Raw genomic sequence first — 21,517 nt, 5'->3', positions numbered from 1 at the left:
AGTATCTCATTAAACCAGTAAAATAAAGCGTATAACTGTGTAATCATCTATGTATATACATATCGAAACAAAAGTACCAACAAGTTTACTTTGTACATACATGAGTTTATGATCTCATTAAACCTATAGCTACATGATCTAATTCTCGAGATGAAAAAAGCTTAGATCTTATATAAGTCCGTTTCATGTCGTTTGAAAAAAAATAATTCGGATGATGACAGGCGGACAAACACCCCAGTATAACGCCGTTTTACCATGCCCGTCGCCTCCGCGCATTTGCCACTCTTCGCTATAGGATTCCGCCCGCTCGATGGCGAAATTCTAGCTTTCCCTTCTAGATATGCAAATATGTACCAAAGTAAATATGGGGGAATCTCTGATAATGATAGAAAAAAGAAAAGAAAAAAACAAAAACCATTTGCGTAAAAAAAGCATACGTGTAACTAATACAAACATCGCTGAAGCAGACTACCGCTTCTCCAGGCTCTGCAGGTTGACCAACTCGGCGTACCTTCCGCCCTTTCTCATTAGGTTGTAGTGTGTGCCCTCCTCAACAACTCTGCCTTGGTCGAACACGTAGATGACATCGGCGTTTTGTATCGTGCTTAGACGATGCGCAACGGCAATCGTGGTTCGACCCTTTGCGGCCTTGTCCAGAGCAGCTTGCACGACGTGTTCAGATTCGGAGTCGAGAGCAGAGGTAGCTTCATCCAGGAGCAAGATCTTAGGGTCGCGGATCAGGGCACGGGCGATAGCGATACGTTGCTTCTGACCACCAGAGAGCAAGGTACCCTTATTACCGACCTTGGTGTTGAAGCCATCTGGTAGAGATAGGATGAAATCGTAGATGTTAGCTTCTCTGCAAGCAAATTCAATTGCCGAATCGGGAACGGATTCACGGCCAGAACCGAGCAGGATGTTCTCTTTAATAGTGCCTTGGTAAAGCGTGGGTTCTTGAGATACGAGAGCGATATGTGATCGGTACTGGTTGACATTGAGGCCGCTAATATCCTTGCCGTCGACGTAGACACCACCGACAAGAGGATCGTAGAATCGTTCTAGTAGGGCGATTGTAGTACTCTTACCACAACCCGAAGCACCGACCAAAGCAACGTATTGGCCAGGGCGGATAGTCAAGTTAAGACCACGAAGGATGGGTTGTTCAAGGCGAGTGGGGTAACGGAAATGGACATCTCGGAATTCTACGGTACCGTCGACCTTGTGAATAGGGGCACCTTCGTCAGACCAGGTATCGACGTTTGGTTGACGGTCAAAGAGGGTCTTCAGTTCGCCGGCAGCGGAGTGCGCCTTGCCCATGTCGGGAGCGAAAGAGAAGACAGTACCGGCTGATTGAGCGCCGAAGATGACGGACATAAAACAGACGAAGAACTGGAACAAGTTATATTCGTGGCTGGCGATCAAAGTTCCACCGTACCAGAAACCAAGGGCAAAGGCCAGGAAGATGAAAGATTGGGCCGCAGCGTAGAGGATCGACGACTTCAAGATGGAAACCAAGCTACTCTTTCGCTGGATGGCAAGAGAATATTTGTACTGGTTAAGGACATCTCCTTCTCTGGTTAGAGATGCAACAGTGCGAATCGCGGAGATGGCTTCAGACGCATACGAAGCACTTTGTTCGTAGGCCTGCTTAGAACGGCGTTGGAAATGCGCAAGCATCCAGAATCGGAAGAAACCGCAAGCAAGTAGAACCGGAATCGTAGAAATGCAGACAAGAGCCAATTTCCAGCCAAACGCCAGAGCAACAACCATTGCAGTTATAAGCGTGGTGGTGACCATAAGCAGAGTTCCGAGGGTGACGCCGCTAAGACCGGCTACGTGAGAGGTCTCGGTCGACAAGAAGGATGTGAGAGCACCGACAGTATTCTCGTCCTTGTCGAAGAAAGAGACATCCTGGCGCAGCATAGTCCGGAAAGCCCTGTCTCTGACACGGTGGATGAGTCGCTCAGAACACCTGGCGAAGGCAACACCCTGAGAAATATACGCTATGCACATGACAAACGCCAGCATAAGGAACATACCACTCCAGAAGTCGCTTTCTTTCTTGACTGCTGCACTGTTGGCCGGGGTAAGAGGTACACTTAAGGTCTACTTTCAGTTAGTAAATGATCAAATGGAATGTTGGCTTGATATTCGGAGTACTCACGAGAATTTGCTTGGCGAAGAAAAATGCTTGAGTCGGGTTACCAGCTCCGCAAATGATGGACCAGAACAGACCCCAAACCATAAGCTTCCATTCCTCTTTGTTGAATGACGCAATCAGCTTGATCAACACCCAAAGTCCATACTCGTGGTTCTCCTCTTCGGGCTCCATGTGGTGGATAGCCTTGCTAGACACAGATCCCCGAGTTACTGGGCGAGTGAGTTTAATATCCGGCATAGGTGGTTCAGGGTCATCGAGGAAGCTAAGCTCAACCGGTCGCGAAAATCGCTTAGAAAATCGCGAAGACAGGCGCTTAGAAGCTCTACGAACGAGCAATTCATCGCGGTTGGCAATCTTAGCCTGTTCCTCAGGACTCGGTCCATTGGCGGTAGCAATGTTCTGTGCGTTGACCAACCTGGCATATGCTCCATTTTTCTCCAGGAGAGCAGTGTGGGTTCCCTGTTCGATAATAGTACCTTTAGACATGACGACGATGTTGTGAGCATCCTTGATGGTAGAGAGACGGTGAGCAATGGTAATGGTTGTGCGACCTTGAGCAGCGGCCTCCAATGCGGCTTGGACGACGCCTTCAGACTTAGTATCCAAAGCACTAGTAGCTTCATCAAGTAGGAGAACTAAAATAAGAATTAGAATGCATTCATATAATCGCCCAATTAGACCACGACTTACTTTTAGGGTCCGAGACAATAGCACGTGCGATGGCAATTCGTTGCTTTTGACCACCGGACAACAAGAATCCACGTTCACCAACGTTCGTTTCATAACCTTCGGGTAGAGCTGAGATGAAGTCATGAGCGTTGGCCTTCTTAGCGGCTTCGATAACTAGTTCAGTTTGCCTAATAGGGCTCACGTGTTCAAATTTCGTGCCGATAAGACCGTTCTTGATGTTTTCGTAGATCGTGGTGGCAAACAGGGTCGGCTCTTGGCTGACGAGGGAGATGTGTTGACGCAACCATTTGAGGTTCAGTGTGCTAACATCGTGGCCATCTAGTAAGACTCTTCCTTCTACCGGGTCGTAGAATCGCTCGACAAGACCGACGATAGTACTCTTTCCGGATCCGGAAGTCCCAACCAATGCAGTCGTCTTGCCTGCTGGGATATCCAGGGTCACGCCCTTCATGATGGTAACCTCGGGTCGCGAAGGGTATATGTGTTTGACGTTTTCTAGACGGATCGCACCAGATACCTTTGATAGTTTGGTCCCCGTCTCGACGGTAGGATCCATTGGGGACATGCGGTCAATAGTGTTAAATATCTTGGCGGCAGCCGCAAGAGCAGTACCGAACGCCTGGAGGTTAGGGGCGATATTGCCCAAGTTGAATGCACCTATCATAATGGACATCATGATAATGAGCACGCTAGACAGTGAAACGGCACCGTCGACGAGATACTTGCTGCCCATCCAGAAACTCAGGCCATAGTTGGCGTACACGATCAACATCATACCAGCAACCATAAGGGCTGTCGCGGTTGCTTTCTTGAAACCGAAGTATTCGGCGCGGATGAGATGCGCGTCATATTGCTGCGCCAGACGACCCTGGGTACCAAAAGCCATAGCGTTTCGGATGGAGCTAATGACTTCTTCAGCAACGCTGCCTCCTGCCGCATATGCGCCAATCGTGTCCTTGGTGTATTTGACGATGAACGATGAGCCAATACCCATATCGAGAATCAGAGCAATGACCACGGAGAACAGGATGAGCGTCAGCCTCCAGTAGAAGACGAAACCGATGACGAAAGCGGAGACAAATGTTGCGATGGCCGTTAACGTCAGTCCAACCTTCTCCGAAATACCTTCCTGGATCAAGTTCGTGTCTGCAGTGATTCGGGTAGTGACCTCGCCGGCGCCGAGCTTATCGAAATAGCCAATGTTCTGCTTCATGCAGCTCTCCAAGTAGTGTTCTCGAATCTTGCTGCTGATGTTTTCTCCGGTGTAAATGAAACCAACGGTTGCGACGTACATAGCAATGAACTCGCCAATAGCCAGGTAGACGAAGTACAACACCAGGCTGCTCATCTTACTTATGAAGTCATCGTGAGATACCGTGCCTAGGAAGAAGCCCTGGAATGTATTTTGAAGATTGCCAAAGATGACCGTCATGAGAGGCATAGCAGCACCACCGGCGATCGCACCGATGGCGCTTACGGCCATGATGATTAAGTCGTTTCTTGACGCATACCGGTAGAGAGTAGAGACGCCGCTTTTCACCTCGGGGGTTATGACTTGTCTCCTGAGAATCTCGGCTTCGTGGGGAGAGAGGTGACCGAAGGGGTCATTTTCCATCTCGCCGGACTCACTCGTCGAACCCGTCATACCTGTCATACCCGTCATGGTCTTTCCCTTCGTATCCCTTCTACCGGATTCGCCAAAGTAAGGACCATCTCCTGGAGGAACTACGGTTGAGCCGCTGTGACTTAACGTTGGACTCGCTGGACCATCGGAAAAAGTATTGAATGTTGCAGATGTCTCAGGCCTGTTCAACATGCCGTTGTTGTTATTGTAGCCCATTGTGGCTACGCTCTATCGGAGCGAACTTGATTTGGTTAGGGTCGTGGTATCGCGTCGGTCCAGTTTAAATAACACACGGGCCAACAAATATATATATCGAAATATATTGAAACGATAGGACGGTTCAAGACCAGAAAGAAGAAGAGGAAGAAAAGAAAAAAGGTATATAGGAATCCCAGAGAGCGCTCAGATCTATATGTATTTCTAAGTATATCGGCTTTTTTCGTGCTTTTTGGTGGTTTTATGTACTCTGCGTAGCTCACACGCGAGAATGCGGTTGTCGCTTGGGGAAAATTTGGCGGCTTCGCCTGTAAATCCTATAAGCTAGCGATGGGTCCAATTCCTTTATACAGCGATAAGGAAGTAAAGCCGCACGGGGTAGAGTAGAAAGTACCGGCTGTCACATCCTTGCATTCATCCTCAGAAGGCAAAATTGGAAGTGGTTCGGGGAGTCGCGACAAGCCGATGCTTGCAGAGGTGCAGGTGTGTTCCCACTTTGGTAGGTACAATGTTAAAAATCAATAGAGAATTACAAGTCAATAAGGCGTTAGCTGCGGCTTGCAGGGGTCCCTCACATAACTTTATCTTAGCCTCGCAATCGCTTAACGTACCCGAAAAGGAAATTTACTAGAAGGGGAAAGGGTGACATACCGAGGGACTTCCTATTACGGCAGTGGCTAGATTGTAACTTGGGTACTTAGCTCCGTATCCGACATACGACATTCGCCCACGTAGAAGAACTCTATTTATAACATGAACATATGCTGGAGTAGTTCGATGACCCCATTCCTGTTCCAAAGATCGATACTCAAATATACCCGACGTCTGTTACCTTGTATACTGCCTAATCCTGCTTAGCCTGAAGCAGAGGTGAGAATGATGAGGTGGTAGCTAGTGGATGAATGAATGAAGAATGTAATTGTGGCTACACTTCTGTTGGGTTATGTCGAATTTTGGAGTGTAATATAATAATGTAAGGTACCTAGCATAAGTGTAAATGCCTATAGTGCATGTAATGTACATAGTGTCCAGGTATGCAAATCGATGGTTGAATAGATCGCGACGTACTACTTCCTTCCTATCCTCTATAATCTCACGGGATCACGATATGAAACCACGTTAGGACGGCGTAGTCGGGGTTAAGAGGTCTACCGAATAGTCCGTAACAATGGATAACGAGATATCTGATGGGCGTGGTCACACATCTGTCGGATCGGTACGGAGGAACAGATCGAAGTATCCTAACATTTGTAATTCTAAACGGTGCTTCAGCTATGTACCAACTTTTCTGATAGATCACTTGATGTTAGTTGCTTTTATCTATACCAAATAGCCATACCGAAGAGGTTACCGCTTACAGCGCCGAGATCCTCTGCAGAATAGCCCGCACTAATAAACACAATAGCTTACCTACTTCTTACTCCTTACAAGCCGAGGAACAATATATTAAGTAGGCACAGTCAGTACGAGTTACGAGTTCGGAGGAATCTGCGTCAGAAACGATCCGGCCTCTCGTTAGGCTGAGGCATACCGGGCAAGCGAGTGCGAAAACAGGATCGATAAGGCTTTCGGGAGTCAGTTGCTAACTACCCCGGAACCGGCTCTTTTCATAAAGTTTGTATATAGGAGTCTCTAGAAGCCTTATTCCGTGCCTCGGCATCCCGTCTCGAGATGGTTAAATGCGGTTAGTCATATAAAGATTAGGTCTAGATCCGTCCGATAGAATGGATGATGCTTACTCCTCGTGGTTTCGTGGTTTGGTATTCGCCGGGAGCCTGAGGAGATCAGTTACTGCATGCAGGCAGGGAATAATTCTATTTTAAATTAAGTCCATACCCAAAGACGAAGGGATTGTCAGGTTCTTTTTAAGACCCAGTTTCGCCTGTGCTATTGCATAGCTTTTGCATGGCACATGGCACATCCTAGGTATACTTCGCACAACCCCTCAAGAGTCAAGAGTCAAGGGGACGTCATGAGTCGAGACGGTACGAGATTTCCCCAAGGGGAAGAATCTTAAAAGCAAGATTCTAACATCCCATTCTGGGTATGCTTAAGGCAAATGCCGAGGGATGATAACAGCGTCACACAAGAACCCCTCCAAATCTGCAATGATATCTGTATTGGAAGTCAGCGGTATCACCAAGAGCGGGATATACTGCACTCAGTCACTACTCCGACCTAACTTTCATTATTCGACAATTCATCATTGTCCACCTGCACATAAGAGACTCTTCAATGTTCTCCTCATGGTCTTCCGGCCGAGTCACGCGCCAGTTATGGACTGTTGTAAATCTCCTTCCCCTTCGAAGAAATCGGTTCCTTTGAGGTATGGGTGAAATGCGAGACCAAAGACTGCATGTCGCCATTGGTTGCGGGTACGCATTTGAGTGGTTCCCAAGTGACAAATCTTATCTGAATCGAGTCTGAGACCCATGTCGACCATCCCATGGAACTATTCCATCCATGGGTTAAAAAGTTATGAAACGTAGCTGCATCCAGCTTGCATTACCTGAGTGCGGCTGAGGAGTAGAAAGAGGAAAAACGAAGGAAAAGATACTTCGGTACGAGCGCACGAGGCGAACACCAACAAGTAGCAGCACCCTGAGGTTCTAGATATTGATCACTAGAGCAGTAACCATTAGCACTGTTGCTTATCTTTAATATCTAATGATTATTTCAAAACAAAGACCTGTACAAGATCAACGAAGCTATACAGCGTGTAATATTTCTCGTTGTTTAAGGCAACCTTGAAAGTATATAGGTAAGGTGAATAGCGTTCTGAATTCAAGCTATGATGGTTTTGTTGCCATAATTACAAGTGTAGCCCCCGGGTGTCACCATTGAAGCTAGAACTAAGCAAGTCTTGGCGTCCTCCGGTTCCGTCAATCAGCCTTGCAAACGCGACGCTAAACTTTCTTTTCCAATTCGATGGACCAGGTCCAATCATTTTCCATCATTTCTCCAGTCATTCTACGTAATTCTCTCTCCACCGGCCATGTGTCCTTCCAACTACATTTCAACCTAGCGTATATCCATAAACGCATACTTGTCAACCTGGAAGACAAAGGATCTTACCTACCCCATACAATCCTACAAAACTTAGTATTCGAACATCCTATTTACTAAAACACCGGGCATCTACACCGTCAATTAGTCCCCGACTAGAACCTCGGTATAGCCTTTCCGACTTCATGAAAAAAGTACACTCTCCGTCTTTCACCGCACGTTGTACTATGCAGTAGCATGGTTCATTCCATGTGGCTACCCTTGCGACATCTCCCAACACCTACCTATTGCGGAATAGACATCCAGTCTAGGACAACACACACACCTCACGTCCGACTTTACATGCACTGCACTACAGCGTCGAGACATATCGGTCTTAGATAAAATCCGTAACCCATAACCCATCCGAAACCGAAATCCACGATGCGTCAACTATCACTACCGACCTCCGTCCCCATCCCCATCCCCATCCCCATCCCCATCCCCATCCCCTCCCTTCTCATCCTCCTCCCCCTCCTCCTCCCCCCCTCACCCGCCGCAGCAGCCAAACCCAGCAACGCGATCCTGCTCTCAGAAGTGCGCTCCCTCACGCTCCGCGGCAACGGCGCGCAGACCGCGCACCGCCGGGTCGCCGCCGTCCCGCAGCTGAAATGCGTGTCCGCGCCCGCGCTCTGCAACCTGCACACCATCGACGTGATGCGGTGCACGAACCAAGGGTCCGGGTACAGCGCCGAGGACATCCAGTGGTCGTGCTCGGCGCCCCTTCCTCCCGAGCTCAAGCTCGGCAGCACCGACGTCGTGTGCGAGGGGTACGCCGGCCCGGACGACCCGTACGTGCTGAAGGGCAGCTGCGGCGTCGAGTACCGGCTCGTCCTCACCGAGGCCGGCGAGCAGAGGTTCCCGGACGTGGCTAAAGGGGGCGGCGGTTGGGGATGGGGTGGAGGTGGAGATAAGGGTCGCGGAAGCGGCGGGTCGTTTGATCCTAGCGCCATTGCGTTCGCGATTATATTTGCCCTCGTCTGTATCTGGATCATATATAGCGCCTGTGTCGCCGGTAACCAGGACCCAACGCGCCCCGGCGCTCAGCGTAGGCGGCGGAACAACTGGGGAGGATTTGGCGGCGGTTTTGATCCTGGCTTCGGACCAGGAGGGGGAGGAGGCGGTGGAGGTTGGGATGATCCTCCACCGCCGTATCCGGGAGGACCTAAGTTTTCGTCAACCCAAAACCAAGGTTGGCGGCCTGGATTCTGGACAGGCTTAGCCGGGGGTGCTGCTGCCGCTTATGCGGCAAGCGGACGACGGAACAATCAAGAAGAACGGAATACGGGCTACGGTTGGGGAGCGGGTCCGTCTAGCTCACCTTCCGGCGGCTCGGGTTCCCGCTCAACGTCCAGTGCGAGATACGAGAGTACCGGGTTCGGGTCGACGAGCCGTAGGTAAGCCGCGAAGAAGGCGTTCTTACCATCACCTATCACGTAGAATGTCGAGTTGTTTCACCGCACAAATTATCGATGACTGAGTAACGTCTAAAATTGTTTGCACGTCGGGCTATCCTGCGTTGCAACTCATCGTGGTGTATATATACACCTGAGAGGTTGACAACTGTCAACCTCTCATACACATGAAATGAAGTTTGCGCGTCCTGAATTCCTGCAAATGCAAAGCGAAGCATCCCCCAACTTACTCGAGAGACCTCAAACCGACTTCTCTAACCCCAGGGTTTCCGGAGGACCCTTGAGGAAGGCCAGGAATATTGACTAGAGATCTGACGAGCAGCTAGTAAAAAGGTATGAATTGTCGATGAGGGTTCGTTCACGAGAGCCTCCAACCCCCTGCAGAATGTTTGAAAGCAAAACCATACGTTGACTCGGTCCCCGTACTCGTCGAATATTAACAAAGCCGATCGTGGACAATTTCCATCATATCCTACAAGCTTGAACTTGAATTAGGTCGAGGCTGGACGCCGACTTCAAAGGCTTGGAGCTCTGGCTTCTTCGAATATGGGGTTTGATCCGTAAAACACTAGTATGTACATAGACTCTTACACAGGACAATGCCTTATCTCCCTCTTCATGTAATATACACTCCGTTCATGTTTCGGTACTCCACTATCTCTACGAGTTCGCCTAAAGGTGGACAGCCATTGCATCTGATTTGTCGAAGGCTTTGCTACATGCCGGACATTTTCGCATTCGGTTAGCGATTCTATCATCGATGCAGCCTCGGCAGAAGATGTGCCCGCATGTTCGCAAAACAGTGTTTTTGAAGTCCTTCTTGCAAATTGAACACGTTGCCATGCTCTAAGATAAAAGGTTAGAATAGAAGCACGCCATTAGAAATAGGATATTGGTACTCACCCGTAGCATCTCCTCTTCCTCAGAAGAATTGCTTAGGCACTTGACCCTCCACTTGTCACGATCCTTTGTTACAGACTCGAGGCGCACCTTGAGTTTCTCCACTTCGGCTTCCAGCGTAGCAGTACGTTCTTTGGCAACAGCGGTGGCCGAATCCTTCGACTTTGCCAAATTCGACAATTCGTTAACTTGTTTGTTAAGTGCCTCGAACCGACGTAGCATTTCGTTGCTGGATGTATCGAGTTTCCGGTTTTCGCCCATGACCGAACCATTCGTCTGCTTCAAGTCCGCAAGCTGCTTGTCCAAGTTAGTGACAAGCGTTCGGTTGTGCGCCTCAACTTCTTTTAGTTGGGAAATGATTTCGGAACTTTTGCTATTCTGAGTTCGCAATTTTTGGATCACTTCAGCCTTCAGGTCACCATCCTTCCGTGCTGTAAAGTACTTCTGGTCCGCTTTGCTCTTCTCAGCAATGGCTAAGGCTATACGTTCTTCCATCGCGACTTGATCCATAACTTTCTTGTGCGCAAGAGCCTGGAACTTCTTCACTGCATTCGTCATACCCGGCAGTTCGCTTTCTATAGAATTGTAATCCTTCATCAGCTTCTTGTATTTCTCACGCATTTCCTCTAGAGAGAGAGCGTCGACATCTGGCCGTTCCGTCATATCAACGTCCTCGCTAGGTTGTAGCCGCTGCACCTCTGACTCTAGGGCAGAGATGCGGTCCTCCTTGGCGCTCACGAGTTCTCTCATGTGGTCCAGAGCCGTCTTTTCCTGCTCCTTGCTTGCCCTGAGCATAGTAACGTCGGCGTGCAACTCATCTCTTGTGGATCTCACCCGCGCAAGGGTGGTGTCGGCTTGTTGCAATTGGTCCTCGAGTTCGGCAATAAGAATCTGGGCTTCGCTTTCAACCTTTCGGCGACTAGACTCTCGCTCAGCCTCTAATTTCTCGGCTGACGCTCTGAGAGTCTTATTGTCTGCTTCTAGGGTGTTGATCTTTCGGACAAGCTCCTCCATTTGACCCTTGAATGCCTTAAAAACATCGGTGCGAGAATAGTCTTCATCGGTCAAATTCGTTAGTCGCGTCTGTACGGCGGTGAGTTCTTCTTGTAAAGTCTTGTTCTGCGCCAGTGCAGATTCTAGTTGTTCCTTCTGCCGCTTCTCAACGGCATTGGCCTCTTGGAGGGCTAAATGCAATGCCTCACTATTTGCATTGCTTTCGTCTACGGCCATGCCATTTTCTTGGTCAGCGCCAGCGGAAGGTCGAGCGGCCACATGGTTCAAGGCTTGCTGTTCAAGCTTCTGGACCTGGGCACTTTTGGCGCGGTCGAGTCGCCGTTCAGCCTTCATGTATCTGAGAGTCGCGGTGTTCAGTTGTTCAGAAAGGCTATCTTTGTCAATAGTGAGTCGATCCAACTTAACGAGGAACTCTTTCTGTTGTGCTAGAAGGCCATTGACTTGTTTCTCTAGGTTTGTGATGTCAGGAACAACCGGGCCACGAGACCCATTAAGGCGGCCAAGTATTGTCTCAACCATGTTTTTAATAGTCGAGGCCTTCTCGCTGAGATGCGACTCGAATTCTTCCACGTCCTTGAACCGGGTATGTGTCGGAAATGGTCGATCTATGTAGATGTCTTAGTAAATAGTAAATTAAGAACGTGGCTTTTTCTACTTACCATCAGAACCTTGTTTGAAGGGTATCGTTCCCTCAACGAGTAACTCTATCTCTTGTAACAACTGTTGTCAACATTAGTATTATCCAATAATGATTTAATTTGGCGGGCTGACGGTACCTGTAACCACCAGTTGTCGACAATTCGAATATGGTCATCGTGATGTACGGAAAGCTTCTGCGCTTCGTCTAGTTGTGCCTCCAACGTGTTCTTCTCTCGCTTGTACTCGAGCATCTGTCGGTAGATGGCATCTTTTTGATAGTCCTAACCAATCCATATCTGTCAGCGGCTTAACGTCCTTATATGTTTATCATGTTGACGGGCGCGAATGTACGTAGTAACGAGGTAGTTCGAATCAGGCTGCGTAGTCAATCGCGGCACGACAAAACATGGGAGAGTGTTGGGATAGAACGCTGATGACAGCACAGCCGCGCATCAGTACTGAGATTGTGAGTAGATGTCTCGATGACGATTGGAAACAAAGGCTACGAAGGTCTCGTGCTAGGGTAAGGCCGCCTCATGTTGACAGGGAAGGCGTGTTGAGGCCACGGTTCGATATGTAATATCGGCTGAAGAGAAATAAATCGCGATCGTGATACTTACCTCGATCCATGCCTCATCCTTCGTGTCGCCGTCGTCTTTAGATTTACTGCCACCGTTAACGGCTTGTCGCTTGCTGGGAGGAGCGATGTCATCCGTGCTGATAGCAGGACGCTTACGGTCCTCCATCTTGAGGCGTGTCGATAGAGGCGCAGTTGTAGGAGAAGTGGATAGAGGCATCAGATTAGGAGAGGGCGATAGAAGTAAAGGGGGAAAAGAAGAGAAGGTGTGGTTGCCAGGCAAACGAAAGGCGGGAAATGGGCAGGAGAAGGGATCTGCAGAAAGGAGGAGTGGTGAAATGAATGAAATAGATGACAGAGGTTCTCAGGGAATAAATAGCACAGGGCGTTCCCTAGCCGAGAAATCGTACGCTGATCGAGATGGATGAGATGGGCCAGGCATGCCTTCGCGCCGATAAACGCGAATTGAAGGTGTGAGGGAATCGGATGAGGAAAAGGACAGGACGCCAGGAGAGGATGTTGAACGAAAAATCGAAGTTGAAATCAAGAAAAGGAAACTAACCTGGATTAGGACAGGCAGAATGGGCAAAATGGGCACTGGGCAAGGACTGAGACTCAGTGGAACTGGTAGACGTGCTTTCTTTCGATATCAGCACCTACCCAGCACCTACCGTGCGTGATAAGAGTCTTCCATTATGTGGCCCGTGCCAGTAGCGTAATGCTTAGAATGGATCCTCTAACGTCTGGTCGACCTTCCCAGTAGTAAGGTTTTGTTCCGGTGAAATTCAGTGAGCGTGTAGGCGCTATTTTCAACTTGGGTAGGTGCATGCAACAGGAAGCGACTAAGTACCCAAGTACCTAGCGCTGGCTTTTATCCCACCACCCCACATAATTCTCTTTCCTCATCGCCCAGTAATAATCAACTTGATCAACTCAATCACTTTTGACCTATTTCACACTTCACAGGCATTCCAATATTCACAATACTTATAGAAGTCTTCTCAGACAATCACTAATTTCATTATTGAGGGAAAGCCATAACAATCATTAGTAGGGCAATGCGCCGGCTTCGAATCCAGTCATAGCCCTAGAGCAACTGTAGGCATCAGCAGCCATGAGTTCTATGCTGAAAAAGACCGGAGGCTTGTCCTTCAAGCCAAAGGTCGCTCCTCGTCGAGCAGGTGCTTCCGCCTCTTCATCTCAAGCACCTCCTGCATCTGCTTCCCCTAGTGCTACTCAAGCTTCTACTGTTGAACCCTCATCGCAAGCATCAACTCCCGCACCCGCCGCTCCTACCCCCGCCCCCTCAGTCGAATCCAGTTGCAGAACAGCACAAACGCAGGAGGCCACGAACGAAATCCCTAAGGAGGTCCCGCAGGAGGAAATATCGAGACCACCTACCCAAGCTCAGAAAGCTCCTACGATCCACCCCGAATCCGGGCCAACATCGACCCCGGCAGCATCTCCTGCAATTGTCGAAAAGCCTTCCCATCAGGCACTTCCAGCCCCGACCCCATCGCCCATAGAGAGATCTTCACAACCAACCCCAACACCGGTTGTAGACGAGCCTCCCCAGCAACCACCGTCAGTTTCGGCCCCAGCAATCGGACGAACGACACAACCTACTCCAGCACCAGAGGCCACACAGCTAGACAGGCCCACACCTGCCACTTCTTCAGGTACACCGTTTACTACCATCTCTCGACCTGCTGCTGTTATGTATACGCCCACGCCAGAGCCCACGGCTCCAACACAAATAAGAACCGCTCCTCCGTCTCCGGCCCCCGTTTCTGATACAATCGCCGTCTCTGCTCCGGTTGACGAGCCTACCACCAATGCCCCGAAAAAGAAGAGAGTATATCGCAAGCGAAAATCTACTGAAGATGGTGCAGATGCAGAAGGCTCTGCACCAAAGAAGAGGCGAGCCCGCAAGAATACTACGACGGGGGACAATGGCACGGCTCCAGCAAGAGGCGCTAGGGGAAGATCTAGGCAGCGTGAACGCTCTTCAAGTCCCGAGGAAGATCCAGAGAACCAGACGATCGATCACAGTAGTACAAAAATGGGCGAACTAACTAAAGATATGGGAATCGGAAAGAGATTTAAACATGCGGATGCCATTGAGGAGCGCGCGCGTGAAGCACGTGAGAGATTTCGTCTAAAACAGCAAGCAAAACGAGCCCGACTTCTGGGACTTGATCTTGAGGACGTGACCTCGCGCGCAAGTACCCCAGCAGAAGATGGAGACAACGGAAGAGAATCTGCTGCAGCCCGGGCCAGAGAACTAGGAGCTTCAATCGGCGCAAACTCGCAATCTGTTGGTTATGAGGTTGTAGATGGTCAGATTATTATCAACCAGCAATCACTCATGGTAGACCGGCACGCGGCCCACGACATGGGGACACTCGAGACCGTGGAAGAAGACGAGTTTTCCCGCCTGACCACCTCGTCGTCTTTCAGGCGAGAAAGTCGTAGAACAGGAGCAAATCACTGGACGGACGAAGACACCGTAAGCAGACCCCTCCCGCTTCTTTCCTACAGGAGAGTCAGCACGTGCTAACATGAATCAAAGGACAAATTCTACCGACTCCTGGGCATGTTCGGGACGGACTTCGAGACGATCTCAGCCATGTTCCCGGAGAAGAGCCGACGCGCGGTCAAGCTCAAGTTCAACCGGGAGGAGCGGCTGCGGCCGCGGTACATCAACGCGACAGTCATGGTACGCGGCGAGAAGAAGGTCGGCATCGACCTCGAGGAGTACAAGGCGCACCAGCACGGATGGCAGGAGAGTGATAAGATCATGGCCGAGCACAACGAGCTGGTGCGCGAACATAACGAGGACATTCGACGCCTCAAAGAGGAGAGGCGCGCCGCGGGGCTTATGGATGAGGATGAAGAGGCGGAGGGAGGACAACAGCAAGGTGAGGCGGGTGACGGCCAGGAAGGCAGTAAAGAAAATGGTGAACAGGAGAATGGAGAGGATGCTGAGGACGGTGGTGAGGAGAATGGAAATGACGATACCAATGGCGATGACGAGAACGAACCCGTTGACGAGTTACCCACAGAGGTTTCCGCCGAGATAGCTATCGAAGCCTAGACCACGGTCTCGACGGCCTAGGTAAACCGCGTGCAAGCTTGTTTCTTGATACCCCATTTCCTTAGCTTGCACGGTTACCTGCCGAAGAGCTGGACGATAACTACGAAAGTTAAAAATTGTAGATTACTGGTGTATTAGCCGAGAAAGAGGCAGGAAACTACCGTACTGTGCTTTTAGGAGGACCGACCCTTTCCAACGTTTCCTAGAACGTTGAGTTACGAGTAAATGCTAAATCGAATTACGATGACTACGAGGCTACACCGCTACGTTTCGATTATTTGGGTGCCGGATTTTGTTCAAGCATGCTCTAATTATCACGTAGGCGCATAAGAGAGTCGGGCGAACAATAAATGTAATATCGAGAAATCAATTGGTAGAATTCAGAACTAAGCTATAGACTTAGTTCACCTAGCCCTTTTATTCCTCCTATCATCTTCGCGGAATAGAAAAATCGCGCGAGCTATGTCATGATGTCTTGCCCCGAAAGTGCGTGTTTCACGAAGGGGTAAAAAGGGGGAGGTGGTAGCGGAAGTCTCAATCAGGAGAAGACCGTTGCTTTGCATTGTATACGGTGGTTTTTTCCAGGCAGAGCCTTCAAATGCCTGTCCTAGCAGAATAAAGCATTATGCGAGTGAATAACGACCATTAACAGAGGGGATATTATCGCAAGGGCGAAGAATGCCACGTCGGATATCGTAGTCAGGCCGGTTTGGAATCGTAAGAGGGTGGCGGACGAATAGGGCATCTCATTCACATCATGAAAATCAGTTCTGGGGCGGCTCATCGTCTTCCGGCTGGTCGAACAAGAAGTTGGCGGCCAACTCCTCATTCTTGTCACAGGCGAAATAAGCCTGAATCGCCGCATCTCGGTCGAATCCTAGTCGGCATAACTAGATACATATTAGCATCATACATGGCATATAGTATGCAGGGAGAATCACGTACTCGCTCGATAGCATCACGCTCTTCTTCCGTCACCGAGATGGTCTGAGCGCCAGGGGGCAGAGGCGCATCGTCATCGCCAGCCTCGCCCAACAATTGTAGGAACTGATCAGGGTTCGAAGAGATCAGTTGGGCAAGTTGAGGGTTGCCAGCGCCAAGTTGCTGCAGAATCGGCTCCAGCATTTGCGGTTGCTGCTGAACCACCTGCCTAAGTTGCTGGAATTGGGCGTTGTTGCGCAACCAGTCAAGGTTACCAAGGGCTGGGCCACCCGCGGCCGCGGCCGCGGCAGCAGCAGCAGCCGCTTGAGCATTGCCACCGGCTCCTCCACGACTACCACCTCGACCCTGCTGCGCAGCCAGGTCGAAAAGGTTGACACTTCCACCCTCAGACTCAGGTTCGGCAGGTTGGCCAGCAGGAGGGGCGAAGCCAGCAGGAGCTGCGCCTGGTGTAGATTGGGCGGGCGCTTCTCGCTGAGGCTCCGGCTGGCGAGCACTCTCCGGAATACCCTATACAAAATGTCAATCAAGGAATGACCAGGGCGTTTTTATTTAACTTACATTCAGGAGATATTCAACAGCACGGTCAGGATTGTAGAAAGCGGCACGTAGAGCAGCCTCGCACTGGGATCTCTCGAATCCCATAGCTTCCATGTTCATAATCACATCTTGTCGGGCCGAACCCATGGCCATGTCACCGCTGAGGCCACCACCGCCAGGTGCGGGAGATGGTGTAGCCGGCACTGCGGCAGCGGCGGCGGCGGCGGCGCTAGATGACTGTGTGGGCGCGGCCGCGGCGGCAGGAGTGGCGGCAGCCGATCGTGCAGGCGTCTCAGGGGCCGCGCTTGATGAAGCAGCGGCAGCAGCGGGAGCAGGTTTGGGCTACAGGTTGTTAAAGGATATCCTTAGAGTCAAGGGAGCATTATGTCCGGCACGTACCTTGCTCACCATGCAAACAACATAGCCCTTCTCCTCAATCTTGTGAGCCGCGACTGATTCTTCATCCTTGAGGATTTTGCCTATAGACAAATTAGCACTCTAGGAGCTAAAGAACAGAGAAGAGGACCGGGATCTGTTCGGAATAGCTAGATGAGGAGAGCGAGCGCATACCGGAGTAAATGAGCTTCAAGGCCTTGGCGTCCCATCCTTTCTCTTCGGCGACTCTCTGCTTCAGGGTTGAAACCTATAGCCCAGTCAGAAAATGAATATGCTACATTAACAAGTAACAAAGCTTGGGTAGGAATCGTCAAGTGTTTGCGATGATATAATGACGGCATACAAGGTCGGTGGGCTCGACATCGAGCGTGAACTTCTGGTTCGAAAGCTCCTATAGTAAAGGTTGAAATTGTTAGCTTCTTCAATTATAGTGATGGATTACGGTAGATAAAAATGTGGAGAACAGCTCAAGTCCATCGTAATAAAGGACTGCTTCTGAAGCTAGGTCTATGATAACATACCTTGAAAGTAACCTTCATCGTGGCGACGGGCAGCTTCGGGATAGCTGCTCCTGGACTGATAGATGACGGTTGTAGAAAATGGTGAGGGGTAGTGGCAGTAATAGGTAAAGACTTAGGCGGCGCGAAACGAAAGTGAAAAGTAAAGCCGCCGACGTTTCGCAGTTATTGAAGTGTGGAAAAAGGTTAAGGTTCGGTGCCCTTATGCTTTGACCAGAATCTTTTTTTTTTCCTGGTGGAAAATGGAAAGCGACGGGAGTGGAAACTCTGATCGGAAGTCTTGAATTTCAGGTAGCAGTTAATGATGTGTCGCGCGGCGGGCAGTGGCGGGCGGCTAGCGCAACTTCTTGCTTACCACATAAGAATTTTAGGTAATGACTGGGCCTTGGGTCGATACTAAGTTAACATCTGTGTGTATATGTAGGTACTTGGAGGCTTACCTAGATTGAGCCTTAACAGAAGTACCTGGGTTTTGTACCGTCTCGATTGTTTGTCACCACTAAAAATGCGGGGTCTATTGGAGGGGCAGCTTTAAAAGCGAGGCTGCAAGGCAATCCGATCAGTTGAAACTTCCTTCTATCCCAATGAGTGCCTCGTGGATGCCTGTCCATGAAAACGCTATAACTATTTACCACTGTGTAACGGTAAATTGCCTGTTCATTATTTATGACTCTAGGTTTTTAAGTTCTCTACCTACATAGAATGAATAATATCTGGTAATATCTCCCGAGTCATCAATATCTTCAAAATACTAACCCGGGCGTTGAATAAGTTAAGCCTCATGGTATTCACGACATCGAAACACCCAATCATCACTCGAGAGCTGAAGCCGAGTGAGCTCATTCGTTCGGGATCATTTCACCAATATGGACATAACTTAAATTATGGTTCATTTCATTTCGGTTTATTTAATTTTACTTGATTCGTTTCTCACTTTAACGTCCATCTTCTATCTCCTTAATATTTCTCAGGAGCGAATGATAGGTTCCTCGTCCCGAGGTTAAGAATGTACTTCAACGCCGCGCTCAATAAAAATGGTATCACCCAGTAATCCCCAAACCCGGTCCGTTTCCTGACGTCTTTAGAGAAACAGCAACTTCCTAGTTCTATTGGAACAAAATGGAATTCACGAGTCATAATTATTCATTATTCATGCCGTTCAATTGGCGGATCATTCCGAGTCTCATGCCCCAGCAGCTTTTTGATCTTGGATTCGGTCGAATTCGTTCTTCCCGGCACTCAAAATCCACTCGGGGATCGGAGGTGTCATTTTTCTCTCCCCGGCTGCCTCCTCTGCGCGGAGCCGATCCGAATTAGGGCTTGGTGTCTTCCGGAAACTCTCATAGCTTCCTTGCCGGCTCAGGGGATTTGGTCCCGTAGGTAGACTTCCACTCCGCATTCGAGTGAGAGATTTTTCCGATATCGTTTGACCGGCATTAGGTGCCGCGATGACCATTGTTCCGGGGGTAGCTGCCGGTGGAGGCACAGGAGAGTCGGATCGGAAAAGTGGGTGAATATGTAGCTCGCCCGGCGACGACAAGGGCGTCAAACTGCGTTCATGATGTGCTCTAGGAAGAGGACTATAACTTCGGCTTCTCCGGTTGCGTTTTGGGGGTTCCAAATCCAAGGGGCATCCAGGACTTGGACTCCTACTTGTTGTGGGACTCGCAGGAATGGTCTCCAAAAAGCGAGCACGTATGGGAGGACTGGTATCCACAACGATCTGACGATTCTGAGGGTCGACTGAGGAAGTATCCCAGGAATCGAAGCCATCCTCCGTCACGCTTGACCGCTCCCGATATCCAGTCGAGTCTATTGAAGGGGGGCGACGCACTGTTTTTGGACTAGTAGATAACAGCCTAGTCTTGGATCCTGTAGGACGCACAGTGTGAGAAAGCGAAGTTCGAATAGAGCTCATCGTCTCAGCCATTGAACGGCCACCACTCGAGTTGGGCCGGCTTGAGTAATCAGTCAATGGTCGTTCCTGGATCCTCGTTTGGCTCGAAGCCGGCGTTGTCCGACTATAAGGAATTGACTTCACACGTATGTTCGGTAGACGAGAATTGTCTTCGTTGGTGTGAAGAGATAACGCTTGCTCAGAATCAGGGGACCGATGAACAACGAAACAGACAACGATGAAGGCAAGTTGTCCCACGAACGCACAGACGAGCGTGATAGCAGATCCGATAAGGAAGTTCGTCGATTGAACTTGAAGCATAGTCTCTGGCAACTTCTCAGACTTTCCCATCATAACCTGCATTACGACAGATGCAATAGATGCCAATATACTCGCAACTAGGCCCAGTGCAAACCATACGCCATTGTTTTTCCTCTTTCCAAAATCCGTCGACCGTCGAGATCTTTTAATGAGAAGAAAAGTTAATAGGATGAAAATCAGCCCCTCCCATGCTGATGCGATGATCGCCGCAACTGTGACCGGGGGAACCACCTCCGATAGTCCCTGAGCTATGATAATTTCAAGAGCCAAAACGGCCGCTGTCGCCAACAAGGCAACGGCGCCCAACACGCCGCTGAGAACACGAGACCTTGCCATGATGAAGGGGAGTTTTTTGATCGAATGAAGCGCAGGACGGAACATATAAGTTCCAATCCAACGCAGTGGGCCCAAGAAAGGCTAGACAGCTCTCGGCCACCTCAGATGAGTCAAAGAATGCGCGTGGAAACACTAAAGGTCGGTGTGTGTCGGTTAAGGGCAGCAAGGCCCACCACCGTCCAAAGACTTCAACAGTGGAAAGACCCACTAGGAAGGCCAATTCCCTGTTCCTACTGGCCAGATGAAGGCTAGAGAGACGTAAACTGAGGCTTGAGTTGATATCGTCTCTTACCGACAAGGAGGTAACCCAAGGCTTGGAGAATGCCCCGGATTTTGAACCCCAGATTGGAGGTTCAAAGCGAAAGCACCAGGATCGGGCCGCCGCGGGAATAATAATAATAAAAGAAAGTATCCTTATTAAAGACAGAATAATTTAGCGGTCTAGGCAATCGATAACCGCGTCCGCGTGGTGTTGGTATATGGTATATGCAGTCGACCAACCGGAATATACATGAGGCGATGCGTCCCGGGAGACTGCAGAATTTCTTTATATAGGTCAACTGCCGGGCTAGTTAAAGCAAAGCAAGATGAAAAACTAAGCAAACGAATGTCGGGCCTTGGGCCGTGATATTTGTGTGTATAAGCGAGAGAATGAACGGGAAAGAATGGAGATGATAACGGACAGACCCAGCAGGCCGGTAATACCGACCACACCTAGCTCAGGTTGTAATAAGGAGAAAGCGATTACTGAAGATTAGTAGTAGGTTCCCAAGGTGTGGGATGAAAGACAGGACAGGACAAGAGGATAGAAAGGTAGAGGGTCAGGAAAGTAGGCCGGAGGTCGAAATGGGAGTGTTTGCTATTCGGCGGGGCCACTCAGAATAAAAGTAAAGCGGTTCGGACGCGTCCTGATGGTTGTCGCGCTGCTGCGCTCTCGTGTTGGTGAGGTAGTACCGGATGGGAACTGGGTGGGATGCCACACACAACCCTTGTCTTCCCGTGTGCTTCTGGGATATTTTCCTCTCGCAGCTTTGCAGGTATTTTGCAGGTTTTTGCAGGGGTATGCAGGTACGAGCGGCCTATCATCAACGCGACGCACCGCGAAATCCCCTCCCAGCGTTCTAATCTACCCCTCCTTTCCAATGGCTGATGCCGTTCGGGGGTAGGATTTTACCGTTGGACAAGCAGGATA

General features: G+C 49.8%; 5 protein-coding genes across 5 annotated transcripts; 2 read left to right on the top strand and 3 right to left on the bottom strand.

Moving 5' to 3' along the window:
- Positions 1-468: 468 nt before the first annotated feature.
- Positions 469-4,691, bottom strand: F4807DRAFT_456848 (P-loop containing nucleoside triphosphate hydrolase protein; the record flags this gene model as incomplete). The annotated part of the gene is made up of 3 exons (XM_048000943.1): positions 469-2,106; positions 2,165-2,796; positions 2,852-4,691. 3 exons carry the CDS (start codon positions 4,689-4,691, stop codon positions 469-471), a joined length of 4,110 nt encoding a protein of 1,369 aa, XP_047858023.1.
- A 2,734-nt stretch (positions 4,692-7,425) lies between these two features.
- On the top strand, positions 7,426-9,437 carry F4807DRAFT_268546 (uncharacterized protein). The gene has a single exon (XM_047994550.1). It carries the CDS (start codon positions 8,121-8,123, stop codon positions 9,135-9,137), a length of 1,017 nt encoding a protein of 338 aa, XP_047858022.1. The 5' UTR covers positions 7,426-8,120; the 3' UTR covers positions 9,138-9,437.
- A 3,761-nt stretch (positions 9,438-13,198) lies between these two features.
- On the top strand, positions 13,199-15,724 carry F4807DRAFT_411365 (uncharacterized protein). Its single transcript, XM_047996695.1, has 2 exons — positions 13,199-14,790; positions 14,854-15,724. Exons 1-2 carry the CDS (start codon positions 13,396-13,398, stop codon positions 15,376-15,378), a joined length of 1,920 nt encoding a protein of 639 aa, XP_047858021.1. The 5' UTR covers positions 13,199-13,395; the 3' UTR covers positions 15,379-15,724.
- F4807DRAFT_411363 (UV excision repair protein Rad23) lies at positions 15,725-18,074 on the bottom strand. The gene is made up of 7 exons (XM_047996694.1): positions 17,775-18,074; positions 17,597-17,644; positions 17,428-17,500; positions 17,257-17,336; positions 16,879-17,199; positions 16,324-16,827; positions 15,725-16,268 (listed from the first exon to the last, which is right to left on the bottom strand). The coding sequence occupies exons 1-7, from the start codon at positions 17,790-17,792 to the stop codon at positions 16,143-16,145; spliced, it is 1,170 nt and encodes a 389-aa protein (XP_047858020.1). The 5' UTR covers positions 17,793-18,074; the 3' UTR covers positions 15,725-16,142.
- An 880-nt stretch (positions 18,075-18,954) lies between these two features.
- On the bottom strand, positions 18,955-20,325 carry F4807DRAFT_456843 (uncharacterized protein; the record flags this gene model as incomplete). Its single annotated transcript, XM_048000942.1, has 1 exon — positions 18,955-20,325. The coding sequence occupies one exon, from the start codon at positions 20,323-20,325 to the stop codon at positions 18,955-18,957; it is 1,371 nt and encodes a 456-aa protein (XP_047858019.1).
- Between the last annotated feature and the right edge of the window lie 1,192 nt (positions 20,326-21,517).

The sequence above is a fragment of the Annulohypoxylon truncatum genome (genome assembly GCF_022578515.1).
Source record: "Annulohypoxylon truncatum strain CBS 140777 unplaced genomic scaffold F4807scaffold_4, whole genome shotgun sequence".
NCBI classification, from domain to species: domain Eukaryota; kingdom Fungi; phylum Ascomycota; class Sordariomycetes; order Xylariales; family Hypoxylaceae; genus Annulohypoxylon; species Annulohypoxylon truncatum.
This window is presented reverse-complemented; position numbering and strand designations above follow the sequence as displayed.